Source organism: Hypanus sabinus, chromosome 3 (assembly GCF_030144855.1).
Source record: "Hypanus sabinus isolate sHypSab1 chromosome 3, sHypSab1.hap1, whole genome shotgun sequence".
Taxonomy (NCBI): Eukaryota; Metazoa; Chordata; class Chondrichthyes; order Myliobatiformes; family Dasyatidae; genus Hypanus; species Hypanus sabinus.
This window is the reverse complement of record NC_082708.1, coordinates 95884142-95909473: the sequence shown is the minus strand read 5'-3', so window position 1 is coordinate 95909473 and position 25332 is coordinate 95884142. Positions and strand designations below refer to the sequence as shown.

Here is a 25332-nt window from a genome sequence, read left to right as displayed (position 1 = left end):
TTCTGACCTAAACCAATTCTTGACTTGGTTCCATAGTTCATATCCACATTAATTATTGTAAAATCACATCAAAGATATCTGTCAATCCAAAACTATAACTCCAGCTCTCAATTTATCTATTCTCCAGTTGCAATCTTGGCATTTCTTTCAAGATCATGAACAATAATGCTCTCCAGGGACAAGCCCACAAGGTCAATGGGCAGACATCTCTTCTGAATGTGTCAGGTGAACATCACAACTTTTGACTGTTAGGATATATGCCTGATTTGATGAATATTCCACTGGTAGCCACATGCTTTAACCTACTGAAACTCCATGTCTACGGGAATTTCCATTATACAGTTCTGTTCTGCTCCACAACAGTGGCAATGTTTGATGGCCAAGCTTGGACATCCTTCAGTTCTAGTCTGAGATCTGCCATCTCTGGGTTTTAACCTGGTTGCTGTCCTGATCATCTCCCAACAATACTAGTGCAGCAAATCACTCATATTGCCTTATATTTTCCAGGCCTAAGAGCTTTTCTTTGGATATTGGAATATTTTTTCTTGGTAAACATAAAAACTGTGATAAGCATAGTAATACAGAAAGGTAATACTTATAGATTTCAGTAAAATTTGAGAATTTTCGAACAGCCATCCAATGAATTAAGATGATCTCAGAAATAAAACACTGTTCAATGTTAACATTTAGAAACTATCGATTTAAACTTGCAGAAGTGTCATCATTCATATTCTGTATTTATTTTGCTTGATTCTGCCATCATTATCACTCACAGTGATGATGATTGATAAGGATAATGAAGATTTAGTAATGGGAATAGAAGTAGGCCAGCAGTCTGCTTGAACGTGCTCCACCATTCATCAAGCTGACCTTCCAATTCAGCTCTATTTTTCTGCATTATTCCCACATCTCATACTTCTATTAATATCCAGAAATATATTAATCTTGGTCTTGAATAAGCATTGACTGCCCTCCAGGTTAGAAAATTCCAAAGCTTCAGCAGACTCTGAGGGGGAAAAAAATTCTCTTCATCTCTGTCCTAAATGGCTGGTTCCTTATTTTGATAATGTGACCTGTGGTTCTTGAGTTCTTATCTAAGGAACAATTTCCCTGCATTCAGCCTGTCAAAGCCATTAAGAATTTTGTAAGTTTCTCATTCTTTTAAACTCCAGGGCAGCAGTGGTGCAGTTTTAACAGTGTGTTCCCAAATTGGCGATATTCTTAAAAAAAATGTTTCCTGTACCATGGTAATTCTGAGCAGACATTAGTATGGAGTAATGAAATAATTATTGATTTTTTTAAGGAAAAGCAATGAGTCCTGTTATATGTATTCACTGTTTTACTATTAATAAAAGTATAACAGAGACAGACTGAAATAAATGAAACATTTTAGAAAACCTGTTCAAAAATTATTAGTACTTAACTTTTAAAAAGATAATTGAAAAATAATATAATTTTCAATAGTATTGCTATTGAAATGGTTTACTATACAATACCAATGTGCACACCAGGCCTGCAAGGACCTCAAAGTGCATCATCCGATGTTCTTGCAATCATTAAGCTGGAGTGAGATGTTTCCTACGAAAACATCTTACTACAGTCAGGTTGTAAAATACTAATTTTCTGCTTTAATTGCCAGTAAAGATAATCATTATGCATCTTTATATGGATGGGGTTTGAAGAATTCAGAGGCAGCAGTGCATGCTGCATGCCCAAAAAATGTTTTGCGCGCCATGTTGGGCATGCCACCCCTGTATAGGGAATAAAGGACTAGTAAACTCCACTCATATACACCATGCTCAGAACCTGTCCAGTGAATTTACTCAGTGAGACTGGTAAAGCCTCATAACTTTACAGTCACAAGTCTGATTCTGAATTCCAATGCTGTCTGGTGAAATGTGCACAAGGAGTTACCTCCCACATTTCAATTGCCCCTGGCGTAGGTGGGGTAGAAGTGATGAAAATTGGATTAATGTGGATGGGTGCCTGACACTTAGCATGGAAGCATTAGACCAAAGAACTTGTTTTCACACTGTATGAACCTTTACTGCTCTCACTCAATGGCATGTACATCCTTTCTGAGGTTAAAACTGTACAAAATGTCACAAGACTGTAACATAACATATAGGAGCAGAATTAGGCAATGGCCCATTGAGCCTGCTCTGCCATTTTATCATGGCTGATCCCTTTTCCCTCTCAGCCCCAATCTCCTGCCTTCTCCCCATATCGCTTCATGCCCTGACTAATCAAGAATCCATCAACCTCTGCCTTAGGTATACCCAATGACTCAGGCTCCACAGCTGCCTGTGGCAACAAATTCCACAGATTCACCACTCTCTGGCTAAAGAAATCCTTCATCTCCACAATGATCACCTAATCAGTATTGAGCCCAAGTGTCTGGCACTGTAATTTAGCAGGTTTACTAGCTACACATCCCGAGTTACTGCTTCCAGAGGAAGACCAGTTCTGATGAAGGATTTTCCACCTGAGGTATTCCACAGGGTCTGTGTTGGGACTGCTTCTTTTTATGTTATATGTCAATGACTTGGATGATGGAATTGATGACTTTGTTGCAAAGATTGTGGATTATACCAAGATAGGTAGAGGGGGAGTAGCTTTGAGAAAGCAGAGAGGATACAGAAGGACTTAGACAGATTAGGAGAATAAACAAACAAGTAGTGGATGGAATACAGTGTTGGGAAATGTATGGTCATGCACTTTGTAGAAGGAACAAAAGCATAGTCTGTTTTCTAAATAGAGAGAAAATGACAAATCTGAGGAACAAAGGGATTTCGGAGTCCTTAAACACAATTCCCTAAAGGTTAATTTACAGGTTGAGTCTGTGGAGAGGAAGGCAAATGTGATGCTAGCATTCATTTCAAGATGTCTAAAATATAAAAGTAAGGATGTAATGTTGAGACTTTATAAAACACTGGTGAGGCCTCACTTGGGGTATTGTGAACAGGTTTGGGTAGCTTATCTGAGAAAGGATGTGCAGAAAATGGAGAGGGTTCAAAGGAGGTTCACGAAAATGATTCCGGGATTGAATGGCTTCTCATATGAAGAACGTTTGATGGCTCTTGACCTAGAATTCAGAATGAGGGGTGACCTCAGTGAAACCTATTAAATGGTGAAAGGTCTTGACAGAGCAGATGTGGAGAGGATGTTTCCTATAGTGGGAGTGTCTAGAACTAGAGGACACAGCCTCAGAATAGAGGGACATGCTTTTAGAACAGAGCTGACAAAGGGATTTCTTTAGCCAGAGAGTGGAAAATCTGTGGAATTTGTTGCTATGGGCAGCTGTGGAAGCCAAAATTGTTCACAATACTCAAAATAAGGCCTCACCAGTGGTTTATAAAGCCTCAGCATCACATTCCTGCTCTTGTATTCCAGACCTCTTGAAATGAATGCTAACATTTCATTTGCTTCCTCACCAGTGACTCAACCTGCAAGTTAACCTTTACGGTGTTCTGTACAAGGACTCTCTAGTCCCCTTCCATCTCAGATCTTTGGATTTTCTCCCTGTTTAGAAATACTCTGCATATTGAGTTCTACTACCAAGGTGCATGACCATGCATTTTCCAACATTGTATTTAATTTGCCACTCTCTTGCCCATTCTCCTAATCTGTCTGAGTCCTTCTGCACCTACGTGTTTCTTCAGCACTACCTGTCCCTCCACCAAGCTTTGTATCATCTGCAAACTTGGCAACAAAGCCATCTATTGCATCATCTAAATCATTGATAAACAGCATAAAAAGCAGTCCCAACATCAACCACTGCAGAACACCAATAGTCACTGGCAGCCAACCAGAAAAGGATCCTTTTATTCCCACTCGCTGCCTCCTATCAATCAGCCAATGCTCTAACCACGCCAGTAACTTCCCTGTATTACCAAGGGCTCTTAACTTGGTAAGCAGCCTCATGTGTAGCACCTTGTCAAAGGCCTTCTGAAAATCCAAATATACAACATCTACTACATCCCCTTTATCTAACCTACCTGTAATCTCCTCAAAGAATCCCAACAGGCTGGTCAGGCAAAATTTTCCCTTAAGGAAACTTTGTCCTATCTTGTCCTGTGTCACCAAGTACTCCATAACCTCATCCTTAACAGTTGATTCCAACATCTTCCCAACCACTGAGGCCAGGCAAACTGATCTGTAATTTCCTTTCTGCTGCCTTCCTCATTTCTTAAAGAGTGGAGTGACATTTTGCAACCTTCCAATCCTCTGGCACCATGCCAGAGTCCAGTGAAAGATCATTACTAATGTCTTTATAACCTTTTTTTGACCCTACAGTGCAGTTCATCCGGCCCAGGTGACTTATGTACACTTAGGTCTTCCAGCTTTTTGAGCACCTCCTCCCTTGTAATTGTAACTGCACTCTTATCTCTTCTCTCACACCCTTCATCATCTGGCACATGGCTTGTGTCTTCCACAGTGAAGACTGATGCAAAATACTCATTTAGTTCATCTGCCACCTTCTTGTCACCCGTTATTATTTCTCTGGCCTCATTTACCAGCAGTCCTATATCCACTCTCATCTCTCTTTTATTTTTCACTTGAAAAAACTTTAACCATCCTCTTTGATATTGCTTGATAGCTTGCTTTCATATTTCATCTTTTCCTTCCTAATGATTCTTTTAGTTGCTCTCTGTAGGTTTTAAAAGCTTCTTAATCCTCTATCTTCTCACTAATTTTTGCTTTTCTCTTTGCTTTTACATTAGCTTTGACTTTCTTTGTCAGCCACATTTGTACTACTTTGCCATTTCAGTATTTCTTTGCAATTTGGATATTTCTTTGTTTTTGGAATGCATCAATCTAGCACCTTCCTCATTTTCCCAGAAACTCACGCCATTGCTGCTCTGCTGTCATCCCTGCCAGCATCTTTGGCCAACTCCTCTCTCATACCACTGTAATTTCCTTTACTTCACTGAAATACTGCTACATCAGAATTACTTTCTCCCTATCAAATTTCAATTTGAACTCAATCATATTGTGATCATTGTCTCCGAAAGGTTCTTTTACCTGAAGCTCCCTAATCACCTACGATTCATTATATAACACCCAATCCAGTATAGCTGATACCCTAGTAGGCTCAACAACAAACTGCTCTTAAAAGCCATCCTGTAGGCATTGAACACACTCACTCTCTTGAGATCCATTACCAACCTGATTTTCCCAATCGACCTGCATGTTTTAATCTCCCATAACTATCAAAATATTACCCTTTTGACATGCCTTTCCTATTTCCTGTTGTAATATGGGGTCCACATCTCAGGTGCTGTTGGGAGGCCTGTATACAATGCCATCAGGGTCCTTTTACCCTTGCAGTTTCTTAACTCAACCTACAAAGATTCAACATCTTCTGATCCCATGTCACATCCTTCTACTGATTTGATGCCATTCTGTACTAGCAGTCCCCCTCTGCCTTCCTTCCTATCCCTCCGATACAACGTGTAACCCTGGACATTCAGCTCCCAACTACAACCATCCTTCAGCCATGATTCAGTGATGGCCACAACACCATACCTGACAATCTGCAATACTGCAACAAGATCATCCACCTTATTTGAACTGGCAGTTTGAACGAGGCATGACTGCGCAAGCGTGTGAAGGTCAGCCTGTGAGAACAGCGGGAGAGTTTAAAAAGTGAGCTGATTAATGGAACAGGTGTTGGAGGAGCGGGAGACAGAGTAGGAAGGCTTTGGTTCGAGAGGCTTCGGCGAGCAGAGGCTGAGGACGAGCTTGCTCCCAGTGAGGGAAGGCTGGGTAAGCTCCTTTAATTAATCTAATTAACTTAGAAATAGGTAATGGAGGCAGCAGTTAGGGCAGTTGGGTGCTCTGTTTGCAGCATGTGGGAAGTCAGGGTGAGCACAATTGTCCCTGATGACTACACCTGCAAAAGGTGCATCCAGCTGCAGCTCCTGACAAACCGAGTTAGGGAACTGGAGCTGGAGCTGGAGCTGGATGAACTTCGGATCATTCGTGAGGCAGAGGCAGAAATAGACAGGAGTTTCAGGGAGATAGTCACCCCTAAAAGTCAGGAGTCAGGTAGCTGGGTGACTGTCAGGAGAGGGAAGGGGAATAGACAGGGAGAGCAGAGCACCCCTGTGGCCGTTCCCATCAACAATAAGTATACTGTTTTGGATGCTGTTGGTGGGGACAACCTACCAGGGACAAGTTGCAGTGGTTGTGTCTCTGGCACCGAGGCTGGACCCTCAGCTCAGAAGGGAAGGAGAGAAAAGAGGAGAGCAGTAGTGATAAGGGATTTGATAGTTAGTGGGACAGATAAGAGGTTCTGTGGGAGAGATCGAGAATCCCGGATGGTCTGTTGCCTCCCTGGTGCCAGGGTCTGTGATATCTCAGATCAAGTTCTTGGTATTCTCAAGAGGGAGGGTGAGCAGCCGGATGCCCTGGTCCATGTAGGGACCAATGGCGTGGATAGGAAGAAGGAGGAGGTTCTGCAAAGAGAGTTTAGGGAGTTAAGTGCAAAGTTGAAGGACAGGACCTCCAGGGTTGCAATCTCAGGATTGCTACCCATGTCACGTGTTAGTGAGGCTAGAAATAGGAAGATAATGCAGCTAAATATGTGGCTAAGGAGAAGGTGCAAGAGGGAGGGCTTCATGTTTCTGGACAATTGGGCCTTGTTCAGGGAAGGTGGGACCTGTTCTGATGGGATGGGTTGCACCTGAACTGGAGGGGGACTAACATCCTTGAGGGAAGGTTTACTAGTGCTGCTCTGGGGGATTTAAACTTGATTTGCAGGGGAGGGGAACCAGAGTGTTAGAGCAGATAGTGAAGTGGAGGAGGATAAAGGTCATGCGAGAACTGTAAGAACAGTGCATGGAGTAAAGCCAGATCTAAGATATAAAGAGGCTTTGAGGAAAGAAGCAGAATAAAGGGTGTAGAGGTAGTAAGGTAGAAGGGCTAAAGTGTGTGTACTTCAATGCAAGAAGCATTAGGAACAAAGGTGATGAACTGAGAGCTTGGATACATACATGGAATTATAATGTAGTGGCCATTACAGAGACTTGGCTGGCACCAGGGCAGGAATGGATTCTCAATACTCCTGGATTTCAGTGCTTTAAAAAGGACAGCGAGGGGGGAAAGGGGAGAAGGGGTGGCATTACTGGTCAGGGATACTATTACAGCTGCAGAAAGGGTGGGTAATGTAGCAGAATCATCTTTTGAGTCAGTTTGGGTGGAAGTCAGGAACAGGAAGGGAGCAGTTACTCTACTGGGCGTATTCTATAGGTCCCCTGGTAGCAGCAGAGATACCAAGGAGCAGATTGGGAGGCAGATTTTGGAAAGGTGCAAATATAACAGGGTCATTATCATGAGTGACTTTAACTTCCCTAATATTGATATATTGATTGGCACCTGATTATGGTTTAGATGGGGCAGAGTTTGTTAAGTGTGTCCAGGACTGATTCCTGTCACAGTACGTTGACAGGCCAACTAGGGGGAATGCCATATTAGGTAACAAACTGGGTCAGGTCACAGATCTCTCAGTGAGTGAGCAACTGGGGGATAGTGTTCACTGCTCCCTGGCCTTTAGCATTATCATGGAAAAGGATAGAATCAGAGACGACAGGAAAATTTTTAATTGGGGAAGGGCACATTATGAGGCTATAAGGCTAGAACTTGTGGGTGTGAATTTGGATGATGTTTTTGCAGGAAATGTACTATGGACATGTGGTCGTTGTTTAAAGATCTCTTGCAGGATGTTAGGGATAGATTTGTCCTGGTGAGGAAGATAAAGAATGGTAGGGTGAAGGAACCATGGGTGACAAGTGAGAGGGAGAATCTAGTCGGGAGGAAGAAGGCAGCATACATGAGGTTTAGGATGCCAGGGTCAGATGGGGCTATTGAGGAATTTAGGGTAGTAATAAAGGAGCTTAAGAAGGGGCTGAGGAGAGCAAGGGGGCATGAGAAGGCCTTTGTGAGTAGGGTAAAGGAAAACCCCAAGGCATTCTTCAATTATGTGAAGAACAAAAGGTTGACAGGAGTGAAGGTAGGACCGATTAGAGATAAAAGTGGGAAGATGTGCCTGGAGGCTGTGGAAGTGCGCAAGGTCCTCAATGAATACAGGTGGCACCCGTTTTTCGAATGTTCGCTTTACGCTAGCTCGCTGTACCTAATTAGATACCTAATTAGTACCTGTTTTCGCTAACCAAAGAGGATTTTCACTTTTACGAAGAAAAGACGCCTGCTTTATACGTGTGTTTTCCCCGAGAAAGACTATCATGACTGTGAAGCCCTGTGCGGGCAGTTGTGTGCGCATGTGTGTACATGCCAATTATTTTTCTCCAAATTGATTTTCGCTGTCTTCCCAATTCTGTTAAGTGAAACTACCCCTTACATACAATATTTCTACTTTATTTAGGCTGTATGTTTATCATATTATTCCTGTTCGTGTTATATGTTCGTGCTATTTTAGGTTTTATGTGTTATTTGGTAGGTTATTTTTTGGTTCTGGGAATGCTCAAAAATTTTTCCCATATAAGTTAATTGTAATTGCTTCTTCTTAAAAGCTTACAAGCTTTTGGCTTACAAACGGTTTCACAGGAACGCTCTAGCTTTGGATAGCGGGGGAAACTGATACTTCTCTTCGGTATTCACCAATGAGAGGAAACTTGATGACGGTGAGGTTGATGTTCTGGAGCATGTTGATATTAAGGGAGAGGAGGTGTTGGAGTTGTTAAAATACATTAGGATGGATAAGTCCTCGGGGCCTGATGGAATATTCCCTTGGCTGCTCCACGAGGTGAGGGAAGAAATTTCTGAGCCTCTGGTTAGGATCTTTATGTCCTCATTGTCCACAGGAATGGTACTGAAGGATTGGAGGGAGGCGAATGTTGACCCCTTGTTCAAAAAATGTAGTAGGGATAGTCCAGGTAATTATAGACCAGTGAGCCTTATGTCTGTGGTGGGAAGGCCGTTGGAAAAGATTCTTAGAGATAGGATCTATAGGGATTTAGAGAATCATGGTCTGACCAGGGACAGTCAGCATGGCTTTGTGAAGGGTAGATTGTGTCTAACAAGCCTGATAGAGTTCTTTGAGGAGGTGACCAGGTATATAGACGAGGGTAGTGCAGTGGATGTGATCTACATGGATTTTAGTAAGGCATATGATAAGGTTCCACACAGTAGGCTTATTCAGAAAGTCAGAAGGCATGGGATCCAGGGAAGTTTGGCCAGGTGCATTCAGATTTGGCTTGCCTGCAGAAAGCAGAGGGTCGTGGTGGAGGGAGTGCATTCAGATTGGAGGGTTGTGACTAGTGGTGTCCTACAAGGATCAGTTCTGGGACCTCTACTTTCTGTGATTTTTATTAATGACCTGGATGTGGGGGTAGAAGGGTGGGTTGGCAAGTTTGCAGATAACACAAAGGTCGGTGGGGTTGTGGATAGTGTAGAGGATTGTCGAAGATTGCAGAGAAACATTGATAGGATGCAGAAGTGGGCTGAGAAGTGGCAGATGGAGTTCAACCCAGAGAAGTGTGAGGTAGTACACATTGAAAGGACGAACTCCAAGGCAGAGTACAAAGTAAATGGCAGGATACTTGGTAGTGTGGAGGAGCAGAGGGATCTGGGGGTATATGTACACAGATCCCTGAAAGTTGCCTCACAGGTAGATAGTGTAGTTAAGAAAGCTTAAGGGGTGTTGGCTTTCATAAGTCGAGGGATAGAGTTTAAGAGTCGTGAGGTAATGATGCAGCTCTATAAAACTCTGGTTAGGCCACACTTGGAGTACTGTGTCTAGTTCTGGTCGCCTCACTATAAGAAGGATGTGGAAACATTGGGAAGGGTACAGAGGAGATTTACCAGGATGCAGCCTGGTTTAGAGAGTATGCATTAAGATCAGAGATTAAGGGAGCTAGGGCTTTACTCTTTGGAGAGAAGGAGGATGAGAAGAGACATGATAGAGGTATACAAGATATTAAGAAGAATAGATAGAGTGGACAGCCAGCACCTCTTCCCCAGGGCACCACTGCTCAATACAAGAGGACATGGCTTTAAGGTAAGGGGATATTAGAGGAAGGTTTTTTACTCAGAATGGTTGGTGCGTGGAATGCACTGCCTGAGTCAGTGGTGGAGGCAGATACACTAGTGAAATTTAAGAGACTACTAGACAGGTATATGGAAGAATTTAAGGCGGGGGGGTTAAATGGGAGGCAGGGTTTAAGGGTCGGCACAACATTGTGGGCCGGAGGGCCTGTACTGTGCTGTACTATGTTCTCTGTTATTTCTAATACTCTGTGCACTGAGATATAACATTTTGAGTACTGTATTTGCTAACCTTTTTGATTCTGCATCCCTAATGCACTGATACTCACCCTGCTAGCTGCAATTTGTCCTATCATCTGCCTGCCCTTCCTGACAGTCTGACTGCATACTACCTATTTAAGGCAGATAGATTCTTGATTGGTCAAGGCATGAAGTGATATGGGGAGACGGTAAGAGACTGGGTCTGAGAGAAAAAAATGGATCAGCCATGATGAAATGGTGGAGGAGAATCAATGGCCAAATAGCCTAATTCTGTCCCATGTCTTATGGTTTCCTTTCGTCATCGAGAAGAGCAACACAGAAACAGGTCCTTTGGCCCATCTAATCCATGCTAAAACCATTTTGTCTGATCTCGAACTGCACTGGGACCATCGTCCCTCATACCCCTACTGTTAAATGTGTTCTTGTGTTAAATAAATCCCAAACTTAAGCAAATATACCAAGTATACCTCAGTTTGTACTGTGTGTAATGCTTAGTGTTGTGTTTTGCAACTTGGCCCCAGAGGAATGTTGTTTCATCTGGCTGTGTACACTTGTATGGTTGAATGACAATTAAGCTTGAACTTGAAGCCCTGACCATGGAACCCTGCATCTGGCCTAAGTCAGTGCGTTAGGATGGCACCCTGACCAGAAAAGGTGGACATTGGAGTCCAGCTCATTACCTGTTTTTCTCTGTGCCTATGATAGAATTATACATATAGCAGCATGTCTTTTGGTCCAACATCCATGCTCACCAAGTTGCCTATCCAAGTTAGTCCCATCTCACCCGTATCCCTCTGACCTTTTCCTGTCCACGTATCTGTCCAAATGTCTTCTAAATGCTGTAATTTACCATGGGTACCACTTCCTATGGCAGCTCATTCCACATACCCACCGTCTTCTGCGAGGAAAAAGCTCCCCTCAAGTTCCCTTTAAATCTTTACCCTCACACCTTAAATCAGTGCACTCTAGTTTTCGGTTCCCTGCTCCAGGAAAAAGATAATGACTTTATCTTTATTCCTCATGATTTTCTATAACTCTATAGTGGTCACTCCTCAACCTCCTACACTGCAGGGAATAAAGCCCCACCCTACCCAGTCTCTCAAGTTGTCACTTTTTATTGTCATTTTGACCATAACTGCTGGTACAGTACACAGTAAAAATGAGACAACGTTTTTCAGGACCATGGTGCTACATGAAACAATACAAAAACTAAATTGAGCTATGTGAAAACAACACAGGAAAAAAACTACACGAGATCACAGACCTACCCAGGACTGCATAAAGTGCACAAAACAGTGCAGGCATTACAATAAATAATAAACAAGACAATAGGCGCAGTAGAGGGCAGTTAGTTAGTGTCAGTCCAGGCTGGGTATTGAGGAGTCTGACGGCTTGGGGAAGAACTGTTACATAGTCTGGTTGTGAGAGCCCAAATGCTCCGGTGCCTTTTCCCAGATGGCAGGAGGGAGAAGAGTTAGTATGAGGGATGCGTGGGGTCCTTCACAATGCTGTTTGCTTTGCGGATGCAGCATGTGGTGTAAATGTCCGTAATGGCGGGGAGAGAGACCCCAATGATCTTCTCAGCTGACCGCACTATCCGTTGCAGGGTCTTGCGATCTGAGATGGTTCAATTTCTGAACCAGGCAGTGATGCAGCTGCTCAGGATGCTGTCAATACAACCCCTGTAGAATGTGATGAGGATGGGGGGTGGGAGTTGGACTTTCCTCAGCCTTCGGAGAAAGTAGAGACACTGCTGGGCTTTCTTTGCTATGGAGCTGATGTTGAGGGACCAGGTAAGATTCTCCGCCAGGTGAACACCAAGAAATTTGGTGCTCTTTACGATCTCTACTGAGGAGCCATCGATGTTCAGCGGGGAGTGGTCACTCCGTGCCCTCCTGAAGTCAACAACCATCTCTTTTGTTTTGTTCACATTCAGAGACAGGTTGTTGGCACTGTACAAGTCTGTTAGCCGCTGCACCTCCTCTCTGTATGCTGACTCATCGTTCTTGCTGATGAGACCCACCACGGTCGTGTCATCGGTGAACTGGATGTTGTGGTTCGAGCTGTGTGTTGCAGCACAGTCGTGGGTCAGCAGAGTGAACAGCAGTGGACTGAGCACACAGCCCTCGGGGGCCCCCGTGCTCAGTGTGATGTTGTTGGAGATGCTGCCTCTGATCCGGACTGACTGAGGTCTCACAGTCAGGGAGTCTAGGATCCAGTTGCAGAGGGAGGTGTTCAGGCCCAGTAGGCTCAGCTTTCCAATCAGTTTCTGAGGGATAATTGTGTTGAATGCTGAACTAAAGTCTATGAACAGCATCTGAACGTATGTGTCTTTTTTGTCCAGGTGGGTTAGGGCCAGGTGGAGGGTGGTGGCAATGGCATCATTTGTTGAGCGGTTGGGCCGGATAGCAAACTGCAGGGGGTCCACTGAGGGGGGCAGCAGGGTTTTGATGTGCCTCATGATGAGCCTCTCGAAACACTTCATGATGATGGACGTAAGTGCAACGGGACGGTAATCATTTAGGCAGGACACTGAAGACTTCTTCGGCACGAGGACGATGGTGGCGGCCTTGAAGCACGTTGGAATGGTGGCGCTGCTCAGGGAGATGTTGAAGATGTCAGTGAGAACATCTGCTAGCTGGTCTGCACATCCTCTGAGCACTCTACCAGGGATGTTGTCTGGTCCAGCAGCCTTCCGTGGGTTGACCCCGCACAGGGTTCTTCTCACATCAGCCATGGAGAGACACAGCACCTGGTCATTTGGAGGAGGGGTGGACTTCCTCACCACCACGTCATTTTCCACCTCAAAATGAGCATAGAAGTTATTCAGTGCATCTGGGAGGGAGGCATCACCCGCACAGTCAGGTGACGTTGTCCTACAGTTATTGATGTCCTGAATGCCCTTCCACATGCGCCCCGTGTCGCCGCTGTCCTGGAAGTAACTGTGGATTCGCTGGGCATGTGCACATGCATTGCCCCTCTGATGGCCCGGGACAGTTTGGCCCTCACTGTTGTTAGGGCTGCCTTGTTGCCTGGTCTGAAGGCGGAGTCGCGGGTCCTCAGCAGTGCACGCACCTCCGCGGTCATCCATGGCTTTTGGTTTGCGTGTATAGTGATGGTCTTGGACAGAGTAACATCATCAATGCACTTGCTGATGTAGCTGGTCACTGATGCTGTGTACTGCTCTAAGTTGGTGGAGTAGCCATCGGTTGCAGCCTCCCTGAACATGTGCCAGTCAGTGTGCTCAAAGTAGTCTTGAAGAGCAGAGATGGCTCCTGCTGGCCAGGTTTTCACGTGCTCCTGAACTGGTCTGGACCGCCTGACGAGTGGTCTGTATGCTGGGATTAGCATAACAGAGATGTGGTCTGAGTAACCGAGGTGGGGGCGGGGCTCTGTCAGGGATGTTTGTGTAAACCAGGTCCAATGCGTTTTCCTTTATAACTCAAAAACTCCAGTCTTCGTAATAAACTTATTGCACCTTTTCGATATTAACAACATCGTTCTTATAGCTGGGCAACCAGAACTGTACACAATACTCCATGGGTGGTCTTTCCAATAGCCTGTAGGGATGTGACATGATGCTCCAGTTCATACTAAGGAACTGAACAATGAAGACAAGCATACTATATGCATTCTTCACCATCTGACAACCTGCATCCCCACTTTCAGCGAACTTGTACTTGTTCCCCTGGGTCTCTCTGTTCGACATCACTCTCCAGATTCCTGTGTAAATTCTACCCTGGCTTAATTGGGCAAATGCACACCTTGCATGTGTTTGGGTTAAATTCCATCTGCATTCCTTAGTCCAATTTCCCAGTTGATATACTGTAGATCCTGATGTAATGAAGATAACCTTCTCCAACATCTACTATACTACTAATGTTTGGTATCATTTGCAAACTCAGTAACAACACCTACTACATTCTCATCCGGGTCATTAGTATGGATGATTCTCAAGAGTGGACCCAGCACTTACCCCTGTAGCACACTGCTGGTCACACAGCACCAGTCAACACAACAACCGGAGTCTCAACGTGGACAAGACTAAAGAGATGATTGTGGAACTTAAGGGAGATGCAGGCTGACCCCCCCCCCCCCCCACCCTGCACTGCATGTCAATGGCTTCTCCATGGAGAGAGTCTTGGTGTGCGCATTACTGACAATCTCAACACCACCTATCTTCAGCCAAGAGAGCACAGCAGTGCCTCCACTTCCAGATGAGAGTGAAGCACCTCCCTCCACCCCATCCCCACTGCAATCCTCCAGAGCACCACTGAGTGTTCTGCCCATGTGGTAAGGGAATTACAATGCATGAGGTCGCAGATACTGTGAAACAACATCGGGGTCTCTCTACCACTCCTCCCCTCTCCTCACCCCAATTTAGGATATATATCAGAAGCAATGCATATGCAGTGCCCCCAGCATTGTCAAAACCCCCTCCCATAAGATATAGGAGCAGAATCAGGCAATTTGGCCCATTTAGTGTGCTCCACTAATTTATCATGGCTGATCAATTTCCCTCTCAGCCCCAAAATCCTGCCTTCTCCCCATATCCATTCATGCCTTGACCAATCAAGAATCTATCAACTTCTGCCTTAAATACGCATGAAGATGTAGCCTCCACAGCTGCTGGAGGTAAAGATTACCACAGATTCTCCACTCCCTGGCTAAAGAAATACCTCCTCATCTCCGTTCCAAAAGGACATTCCTCTATTCTGAGGCTGTGTCCTCTGGTATTAGACTCTCTCACCACAGCAAACATCTTCTCCACATCCACTCTATCAAGGCCTTTCACCATCAACACGTTTCATTCATTCTTCTGAATTCCAGTGAATTTCATGGCCCCGAGCAATCAAATGCTCCTCATATAACAAACCTTTCAATGCAGGAATAATTTCTGTAACCCTCCTTTGAACCCTCTCTAATGTCAGCACGTCCCTTCTTAGATAAAGGGCTCAAAACTGTTCACAATACTCCAAGTGAGGCCTGACCAGTGCTTTATAAAGCCTCAACATTACATTCCTGCTTCATCCCATCCTTCCCAGCATCTCTTTGACATCCCGCCATCAGGCAGAAGGTACTGCAGCATACGAAGCAGAACTGTCAGGCTGGGTAACAGCTTCTTCCCCCAGGCTGTTAGGATTCTTAACACGCTGCTGTAACCTAGAATGCCTGTACACCGTGTCTGGATGTTCTGCTGCCCCTGCTACCCCACTCCCCAACTCAGAGACACAACCTCATCCTGTACTGGTCACTTTTCATCTTTTATCGCTGCTGTTTCACATATTTATAAGACTGCTTGTTTTATTATGATAATGCCAGCAACATTATGCTGTCTGTCATAAACATACACTGTCAATCTTCAGCCCATGACACTCAGGGACATAAGCTAACATTATTTCATGACTTTATGTGTTTAGGATCGTAACTATACGTGCTGTGTATGATTATAAGTACTATGTTTTTGCAGCTCAACCCAGAGGAACAATGTTTCATTTAGCTGTATCCATCTGTATGGTTGAATGACAATAAACTTGAACTTCAACCAATCTGAAAAGCAACACTCACTACCACCCTCAGACTCCTACCATCAGTCCAATCCAGTTGACTGGCTCAGCTGGTGACTGGTGATCGAAGCTCCTATCATATGTAACCTTCTCAAAAGCCTTGCTAACTTCCATGTTCAGTGCCTGCATCAAACGTTGCCTAATTTGCTGCATGGATCCAATGCATTCTGTTTACAGGGTCAACTTCTCCATTTCCAAATCGGAAGTGGAAGGAAGTAGTTAAAAGAATAAGTGAAAACAGAGCCCATTGGAAATCATCATGGGAATGTGCATAAGAGTGAGAATCTGCAAGCCTCACTGAATTACTAACAGCAAGGACACCTTAAACAGAGGAAGCAGAGCTACAAAGGTTTACTCTATGTGGAAATTTTTGCGAGTTATGAAGTAAACAGCAAAAATTAGCATTTAAGAAAAATGTAACAACAATTAAGAAAGAAGAAGGGGACTAGGGCTTGGAACTTTGCTGAACCTCTGCATGACACATTGAAGGTAATGACCATTATCACTGCTCTTTACTTCAAAAGGTGTTACACCGCATGTTGTAATTACATCCTGTGGGGAAGGGAATAATTGTCTTGTGCATTATTCGTTGAGGAACCTTGCTGATTTGTATTATTTCTGACAAAGCAGGTTAATAATAAACTAATACCATAATAAGAACAAACTCTGAAACGAGCTTCATATGGAGAGATACACACTAATTCCAAACACAGTTTTCTGTAGCAGAGTACTTTTTTAAAAAATTATTTCAAAACTTATTCATAAATAGTTGTAATTATTTCTGACTCAATGCAGGTGGGTGAAATTTCCATACTGGATGTCTCATTCAGGCAAGCTGACATCTTTACACAACTACCACTACAAAATAATAGATCAGGATGTGTAATCAAAATGGTTGGGTGCAGAAGAAATTCAAGGGAACTTTACAGGATCCCTTAAAGAGCTAAGCAGTTGTATAAATTATTACTCAAGAAATAACAATTTATTCTCATACAATAAACATGGGGGATTTAAAAATTTCTATAAACTTTCCATAGAAGTTATTTAAAATAACATTGAAAATGAGAGCTTGTTGATTGAGGAGCGTTTACCATAGCAACATGTCGTGGAACCAGCCATTATTTTAGAACTTTTCATGAATTAATGAGATATGGTTAGACAGCTGATGAAGAGGCAACTTGCTAATTTACACATTGCACTCTTGACTGGTGAAACTGCTAATTCGAGCTGGATTTGCATGTTACCTCACTTGCTGCCCAAATATATTCACTGGTCAGAATGTGCAGAGACAAAGGGGATGAGCTCCATATGGACAAGGGTGCCAAGCCAGGTGTACAAAAAGTCTCATTGATGACTAGGAATTATACTGGCTTCCCACCCCAGGATGCTCTGGAAGCTCTTGAGGAGGCAAGACTAGAGCATGGATGTAGGCCTTTTGGCCCATTGAGTTTGTGCTAACCACACTGCACTCGTTAACAGTAAACCAAAATAACCCTAATTTGTTGTCTCTTGTTTTCCAGCAATTCTATCATTTACCTACACACCAGGGATAATATACAGAGGCCAGTTAGTCTATCGCCCCATACATGTTTGGGATGTGGGAGGTAGCCTGTAGGAAGATGTGTAAATTTTGCACAGCTAGCCCAGATCAGGCTCGATGGAGATACCAGGCAGCTACTCTATGCACTTTGAGACCTAAGCAGCATCACAAAGTTAACACGACTGTGCCACCAGTACTTGATCAAGAAAATATTAAAATACTAAGGAATAATTGAAAAGATTAAAATGAAATACAAAAATAAAAAAATGCTTGATCTTCTTACATTCATTGTGCCAAGCATGGTGTGGTTGAGGTGGATTTTGGAGCATAACTCACAACTAGATTTCACTAATGATGTCAAGTAATTGGAATAGACTTACAGATGTTGTTGTATCTATCATTCATTACACCCTGAACTGGATGCATGACTGCAACAATTCAGGATTTCCTGACCTGGAAAAGGCTGGTGGTGGTGGTTCCTTATGGACCATTGGCAAATACCAACGTGATTTGTGATATTCTGTAAATAAATTTCTGTAAACAGTTCCTATGATAAATATTCACATCATACACGAGAGGTTTAATTGGAAATACATTTTCCCAAACTGATGCCAAATTAGGATATGGTGTCATTTCTTCACAGAGGAAACTAACCTCGTGTTGGGCAGCAGGGATCTTGTTCACCATATTTATTGAACGGATCCAAGGAACACTGAATAGAGTTCATTTGCTTTCTGTGGGCTGTCTGACTTTATAATGAAGTAATTTGTAGGTCTGCTATTACCAACTTTCTCTGGGTTTTAATGAATCAGAATTATTATCACTGTTTTCCATAATGTAAAATCTGTTGTTCTGCAGCACCGCAGTACAAAATTATTATAAATTACAAAATAAATAAATAAACAGTGCAAAAATAGGAATAATGTGGCTGCATTCATGGACCATTCAGAAATCAGGAAAGGAAGCAAGACCAAGGAATTAATTATAGACTTTGGGGAGGGGAAGCTAGTAGAACACGTGCCCGTCCTCGTTACGGGGACAGAGGTGGAAAGTGAATGGATTCACTTTTCTGGGTGTCACCACCTTCTAGAATCTTGCTGACTGAGTGCAAGATTGTTGCTGTGACACTATTCAGCCACCTGATCTATTTAGTTCCTGTAGATTTCCTCTTTGTCACTCGAGATTTTACTATCAATGGTGATGACACCTGTGCATTTGGGCTGTGCACTCAGTGGCTACTTTATCAGCCATCTCCAGCTGGCCACTGAGTGTATTTCTGTATGTTCATAGCCTTCTGCTGCTGTAACTCAACCACTTGAAGGTGCAAACTGTTGTACATTCAGGGATGCTCTTCTGTACACTACTGTCGCCTTCCTGACAGCCATTCTCCTCTGACCTCTCTCATTAACAAGGTATCCTTGCCCACAGAAACTCCACTCACTGGATTTTTTTTGTCTTTTGCCCCATTTCCATAAACTCTGGACTGTTGTACGTGAAAATCCCAGGAGATCAACAAACTCAAATAACATCAACAGTTTCTGAGATACTCAAACCACTCCATCCAGCAGCAACGATCAAAGTCACTTAGATCACATTTCCTCCTCATTCTGATGTTTAGTCTGAAGAACAACTGAACCTCTTACCCATGCTCAAAGCATTGAATTGCTGCTTGGATTGAATTGGCTGATTAGATATTTATGCTACTGAGGAGTACACCTGTGCGTAATAAAGTGGTCACTGAATATCGAGAGCAGAGCGCAAATAGGCTAAGCATGCATCCTTGAAATGCATGTGTGTTGATTATCAGTCAGGAGGAGATGTTTTCACTGATCTGTACTTAAATTGGTCTGCTGATGAGGAAGTTGAGGATACTGTTCCAGAGAGAGGTACAGAGGCCCAGGTTTAGAAAACCGGTGATTAATACTGAGGATAATGGTGCTGACTGCCAGTTTAAAATCTGGTGATTAATACTGACAGGATAACAGTGTGCATGCTGGGCAGTACTCGATAAACACCAGACTGGTGGTTAATACTGAGAGAACAATGGTGTTGACTGCCCAGGTTTAGAATCCTGGTGATTAATACTGTGAGGATAATGGTGTTGAATGATGGGCAGTACTCAAAAAAGAACAGACTAATGTAAGTTTTGCTGTTGTCTACATGCTCCAAAGCAGAGTTGGGAGGCAGTGAGACTGTGTCCTCTATAGACCTGTTGTACAGGTTTAGATCCTTCTTCAGGCAGGAGTTATGACCAACCTCTCGAAGCACTTCATCGCAGCAGATGTGAGTGCTACTAGTTGATTGTTATTGAGGCAGCTAACCCTATTCTTCTTGGACACCAATATCATTGCTGCCCTTTTGAAGCAGGTGGGACCCTCAGATTGCAGCAGTTAAAGATACCCTTGAACATCCAGCCAGATCTAAAGCCCAATACCTTGCAAAAGTTCACCCTAGTGAAGGGTGCACTGACTTTGGCCTCTGATTCAGAAATCACCAGATGCTGTGCAGATTCACATAAGTGTAGTACTAGTCTCCCTTTCAAAGGGTGCATAAAGGCCACTGAGTAAAGTGTCACTGCAATTTCTGCTGTTAGGTTACACCTAATGGCATGCCACAGGTATTGTGCAAACAACTGCACACATAATTGATTTTCTGCACTCACAATGACCTTCTCTGGTTTGTAACTGACTTCTTGTAGAGTTCTGGATCACTGGTCTTAAACACCACCGATATAGCCCTCAGCAGACTGTAGATCTCCTGGTTCATCTAGGGCTTCTGGTCTGTGGAAACTTGGTATGTTTTCAAAGGCACACACTCATCCATGCAACTTCTCTTAGACTCTGCTCTTGGACATAGTTCCTGAATCAGAAAACAATGCAGAGATCACCCATAGAAAAAGCTAAGCCTTCTCCAAATTCTCCTTCACATAAAATCCAATGTTACAAACATATAGTGCACACTTTTATTAAACTGACAATAGTTTTATTAATGCTGAGCTGATCAGCTACCGCATTCATTCCACCTGGACAACATTCAGACAAACATTGTCACAATTCATTTGCTGCTAACAACTCCTATCATCTACACTGACCTTTCCCAGGCTACTCTTTGCAAATCAGACCCTAATGGCTGTCAAGACTTCAGATTTCACATTATGATTTGGGAGGGAAATGGTTTGTTTCTGACTTAGAGAAAACTTCTTTTGCAGACTGTTTTCAGAAGTCTTAGATAACTTGGGATAGCCCTGCTCAGTGTTACTTTTATTTTCTGATGACCTAGAAGTTAAGAGCCACATGCTGAAATGTGCAACAGATTACAGTTTAAGAGACTGGCTGAATATACTCCCAAGCTGACAGTTTGTTCAGACAAGTCTTGTACAAAAAATATTATTGTTTGTCGTCAGAAGTAAACTAAAAAGACAATACAATCTCTTCAGAGTTCAAACTAGAGTTTGTATTGTACATACACATAAAGCAAAGCATGCTGTACACTTTCTTGGTGTATGGAGCACAGTGTGCCCACAGTGACTATCAACCAGAAACTAGCATTACTGTTCTAACACCAGCCTGGCATTCTGGTTTCCAACATTGCAACCAAAATTCCCTCTTATCCTTGCACCATGGAACACACATTCAGCAGGGGGACAGATAGTACTTTGCAATTTTTAGAACTAATTACATGTTACTGTTTTGGTTGATACTATAATTATATCCAATTTTAGTGCTATTTCACAGCTGTTTGAAATGTATACAGCAAGTACTGTGGACGACGGTGAATTAGTTTTGACGACCCTGAACTTCCTCCAGAAAAGAACATTAATTGCCCTCTTGGAATTCAATTTGACTTAGGAGAATGAGACTAACTACTGGAAGAAAGAGGAAAAAAATCATGAATTCAAATTCTTTGAAGAGATTTTCAAGGATCTTAGATTTGTATTTGATTGGCCATTTTTCACTCTTTCCAGAGAGAAAGCATAATTCATTCAGTAAATAAATATTCAGGAATAAACCTGCTTATTGTTTAGCCTGATGAGTGCTGGCTATCAACTAACATAGTATGAGATGCCAAAGACAAGATTATAAATATGTGAAGATTTGCAAACAACTGCAGGAAATATGAGCAGATGTCCACTCCATTATTTAACACAAACAGCGTTCACCATCCACTTCGCCAATCCCACCACTTCCCATATCCCTTGGTCCCTCAGGCACGAAGAAATTTATTTTCCTCTTTCCCAATCATATTTAATGACTTGGTCTTCATTGGCTTCTGTGGTAAGAAACCCACAAGTTCATACACCCTCTGAATGAACAAACTTCCCTTGATGTTATCCAATCCTGTCAATGTTTTCCCAAGTGTTTTGCTATTATATTGTCTATCACAAATGTTAGCAATTCTGTTGTCATCACTGATGCCCTCACCCGCACCTTCTCTATTTCCTGCACTTTGGCCCTCACCCCATCTTCCCATCACCACAACAAGGACCGAGTTCCCCTTGTCCTCACCTACCACCCCATCAACCTCTGGATCCAGCACATTATCGTCCACAACTTCTGCCACCTTCAACAGGACCCCACCACTAAGCAGATCTTTCCCTCCCTACCCCTGCTTTCTGCAGGGATCATTCCTTCCATGACTCCCTGGTCCACACGTCCCTCCCCACGGATCTCCCACCTGGCACTTATCCCTGCAAGCTTAAGTGCTACACCTGTCCCTACTCCTCTCTTATCACCATTCAGGGCCCCAAACAGTCCTTCCAGGTGAGACAACACTTCACTTGTGAGTCTGTTGGGGTTATCTATTGCATCCGGTGCTCCTGGTGCGGCCTCCTCTACATCTGCAAGACCCGTCGCAGATTGGGGGACTGCTTTGTCGAGCACCTCCACTCCGTCCACCACATCGGACAGGATCTTCCGGTTGCCACCCACTTCAACTCTCCTTCACACTCCCATTCAGATATGTCCATACATGGCCTCCTCTATGCCCATGATGAGGCCAAACTCAGGTTGGAGGAGCAACACCTCATATACTGTCTGGGTAGTCTCCAGCCCCTTGGTATGAACATCAAATTCTCCAACTTCCGGTAATTCCCTCCCTCTACCTTCCCCCATCCCACTTTCACTCTGTCTCCTCCTCCAGCTGCCTATCACCTCTCTTCATTTAAGGGAGGGAAGTTTAGGGGAGACATCAGGGGTAAGTTTTTTTACACAGAAGGTTGTGAGTGCCTGGAATGACTTGCCAGGGATGGTGGTGGAGGCTAAAACATTGGGGCATTTAAGAGCCTCTTGGACAGGCACATGGATGAAAGAAAAATAGAGGGTTATGGGGTAGTGTGGGTTTAGTACTTTTTTTTAAAGGATTATATGGGTCGGCACTGTGCTGTAGTGTTCTATGGTTCTATGGTTCATGATTCCGCCTTCTTCTACTACCCAGTGCTTTCCCCTTACATTCCTTCTTCACCTTTCCTGCCTATCCCCTCCCCTACCCCTTGATCTTTCCTCTTACTGGTTTTTAACCAGGCACCTACCAGCCTTCTCCTTCCCATCCTCCACTCATCTTCTTTACAGGGCCCCTGCTCCCTCCCTCTTCAGTCCTGATGAAGGGTCTCGGCCTGAAACGTTGACTGCTCGTTTCCGCGGATGCTGCTCGACCCGCTGAGATCCTCCAGTGTGTTGTAAATGTTAGCATCTCCCTACCCTTGCCCATAACATGAGGCTTACTGAACTGTAAAACACTGCTTTTTTTTTATCTGTTTAAGTGCTGAGATGACATTTGACACATTCAAACCTGAAGGAGTTGGTCTCAAGCTCCAAGAATATTGGAAGATGACCACCAATGAATCCACAATTACTATGCACTTAGTAATCTAGGATGCAGATGATCATACCCTAGTCTTATCAGTTTTGAGCTAAATGACTTGCTTAGCACTATCTCTTTAATACTGATTTCCTTCAGGTCCTCCCTCTTTCTAGATGCCTGGATTCCAAATATTTCTAGGAATTTATTTGGTTTCTCCTTTGTAAAGACAAGACAGCATTCATTTATTGTTATCTCTTTGTTTTCAATTATAAGTATCCCTGCTTCTGACTGGAGGGAGTCTACATCTGTTTGCACTGATTCCTTGCTCTTCACAATTTTGATAAGCTCATAGTTATTTTTTACATCTTCTGCAGCTCACTCTGATGTTCCACCTTCCTCCCCTTAATCAATTATACTGCCCCCCTTTGCTGAACTCTAACCTGCAGTCAATCCTCAGGCTTGTTGCATTCATGAGCAATTTTGTATGCCTCCTCTTTGCATCTAATATTGTCCTTAATTTCTGCCATAAACCATAGTCAACTCTCTTTCTAAGGTTATTTTTATATTGGGCAGCATTGAATAATTGCAACACACACAAAATGCTGGATGGAAAAGAGATGTGAATGGATCAGGGGCCGAAATGTTGACTATGTTCTTTTCCACAGATGTTGCCTGCCCTGCTGAGTTTCTCCAGCATTTTGTGTGTGTTGCTTGGATTTCCAACATCTTAATACTGCATTTTCTCTTGTTAGCAATGAGTAACTGTTTGAATTCATGTATGAATTCTTTAAATATTAGCCACTGCTCTGTCAGTATAAATACTCCATCTGCCTAAAGGATAAGCTTATGCAGAGAATTTGATCTTACCTGTAGGTAGAGCCTTATAGAACTGACAGAAGCCACAAAGTAGCACTTCCAGATATGCCAGTTATTGGCTGCCTTTGAAAATTTATACTGGAACAAGAATTACCAAGAGAGCTTGGTATTTCTGAGAATGGAAGTAATTCTCTCATTTCATGATTGATATAATAATACACGTCTTGCTGTGCTGTCATCTGAGTACTTGTTATACAACGACTTGCAGGAAAGATGTAAATAAGATTGAAAGAGTGCAGAGAAAATTTACAAGGATGATGCTTGGACTTGTCGACCTGACTTGGAGGGAAAGGTTGACTAGGTTAGGACTTTATTATTTGGAACTTAGAAGATTGAGGGGAGATTTGATAAGGGTAGACAAAACTTTGAGGGGTATAGAGAGGGTAAATGCAAGCAGAACTTTTCCACTGAGGTCGTGTGAGAGGTCACAGACAAAGGGTGAAAATTGAAATGTTGAAAGCAAACATGAGGGGAAACTTCTTCACTCAGAGGGTGGTACCAGCTGCTAGTGCATGTGGTGGATGCAGGATCAATTTCAACACTTAAGGGAAGCTTGGATAGATACATGTATGGGAGGGATAGGGAGGGCTATGGTCCAGGCAGATTAATGGGCAGATTAATGGTTTAGTACAGACTAGATGGACCAAAGGGCCTGATTCTGTTCTGTAGCGTTCTACGACTCTTATGATTCTGTAGAACTGAAATTAGGGCTTGAGAACACTTTGTGGCATCTTACAGCTTGCCTGTTTGCCCATGACAGGAAGACTGAATGATCCACCCTGAGGTCCTTGAACAATTCAAGTTCTCATTATCAGTGCCACTGCTAAGCATCAGTATAAATGATACTGACAATAAAATTATGTTACAACCTGAATCAGTGCAGAGAACAGGTCAGGACAGCATGAGTGCTGTTTGTTCAAAGGTCAAAAGCAACCTAATTTTCATTCTACCTCCTCGGTCAAATGACTAATTAATCAATCATCACAAGTTTTGTTATAGATGGAGACTGAGCAGAACCATCTGCATGAATCCATTCTTATTTCAAAGATATTATTAACAACTACATATATTATTTAGGGAGAATTGTAGATGAAATAATTCTGCAGTGGCCCACACATAATAAGCATCAAACCTGCTGCCACATCTGCAGGGATTGACTCTAATGGGCACAGCCATCATTAGTTGTGATACCATTGTTGTAGAGACTTGAGGTCAATTCTGTCTGCACTCAACGTGCTGGTTTATTACATCCTTTCAGCAATTCACCAGATACAAATCTAG

At 43.2% G+C, this 25332-nt stretch overlaps 1 protein-coding gene across 6 annotated transcripts in view; it reads right to left on the bottom strand.

The window, feature by feature from the left end:
- The window catches only part of slc2a9l2 (solute carrier family 2 member 9, like 2), a 408559-nt gene that overhangs the window by 21083 nt on the left and 362144 nt on the right, over nucleotides 1-25332 (bottom strand). Inside the window, exon 12 of one of the 6 annotated variants that reach the window (XM_059964830.1) lies at nucleotides 20061-20235. The exons of the other annotated variants lie outside the window; for them this stretch is intronic. Within the exon in view, the coding sequence (XP_059820813.1) occupies nucleotides 20210-20235 (26 nt within the window). The 3' untranslated portion in view covers nucleotides 20061-20209. Of the gene's footprint in view, nucleotides 1-20060; nucleotides 20236-25332 lie in introns of those variants that run through there. 6 annotated transcript variants of the gene reach the window in all.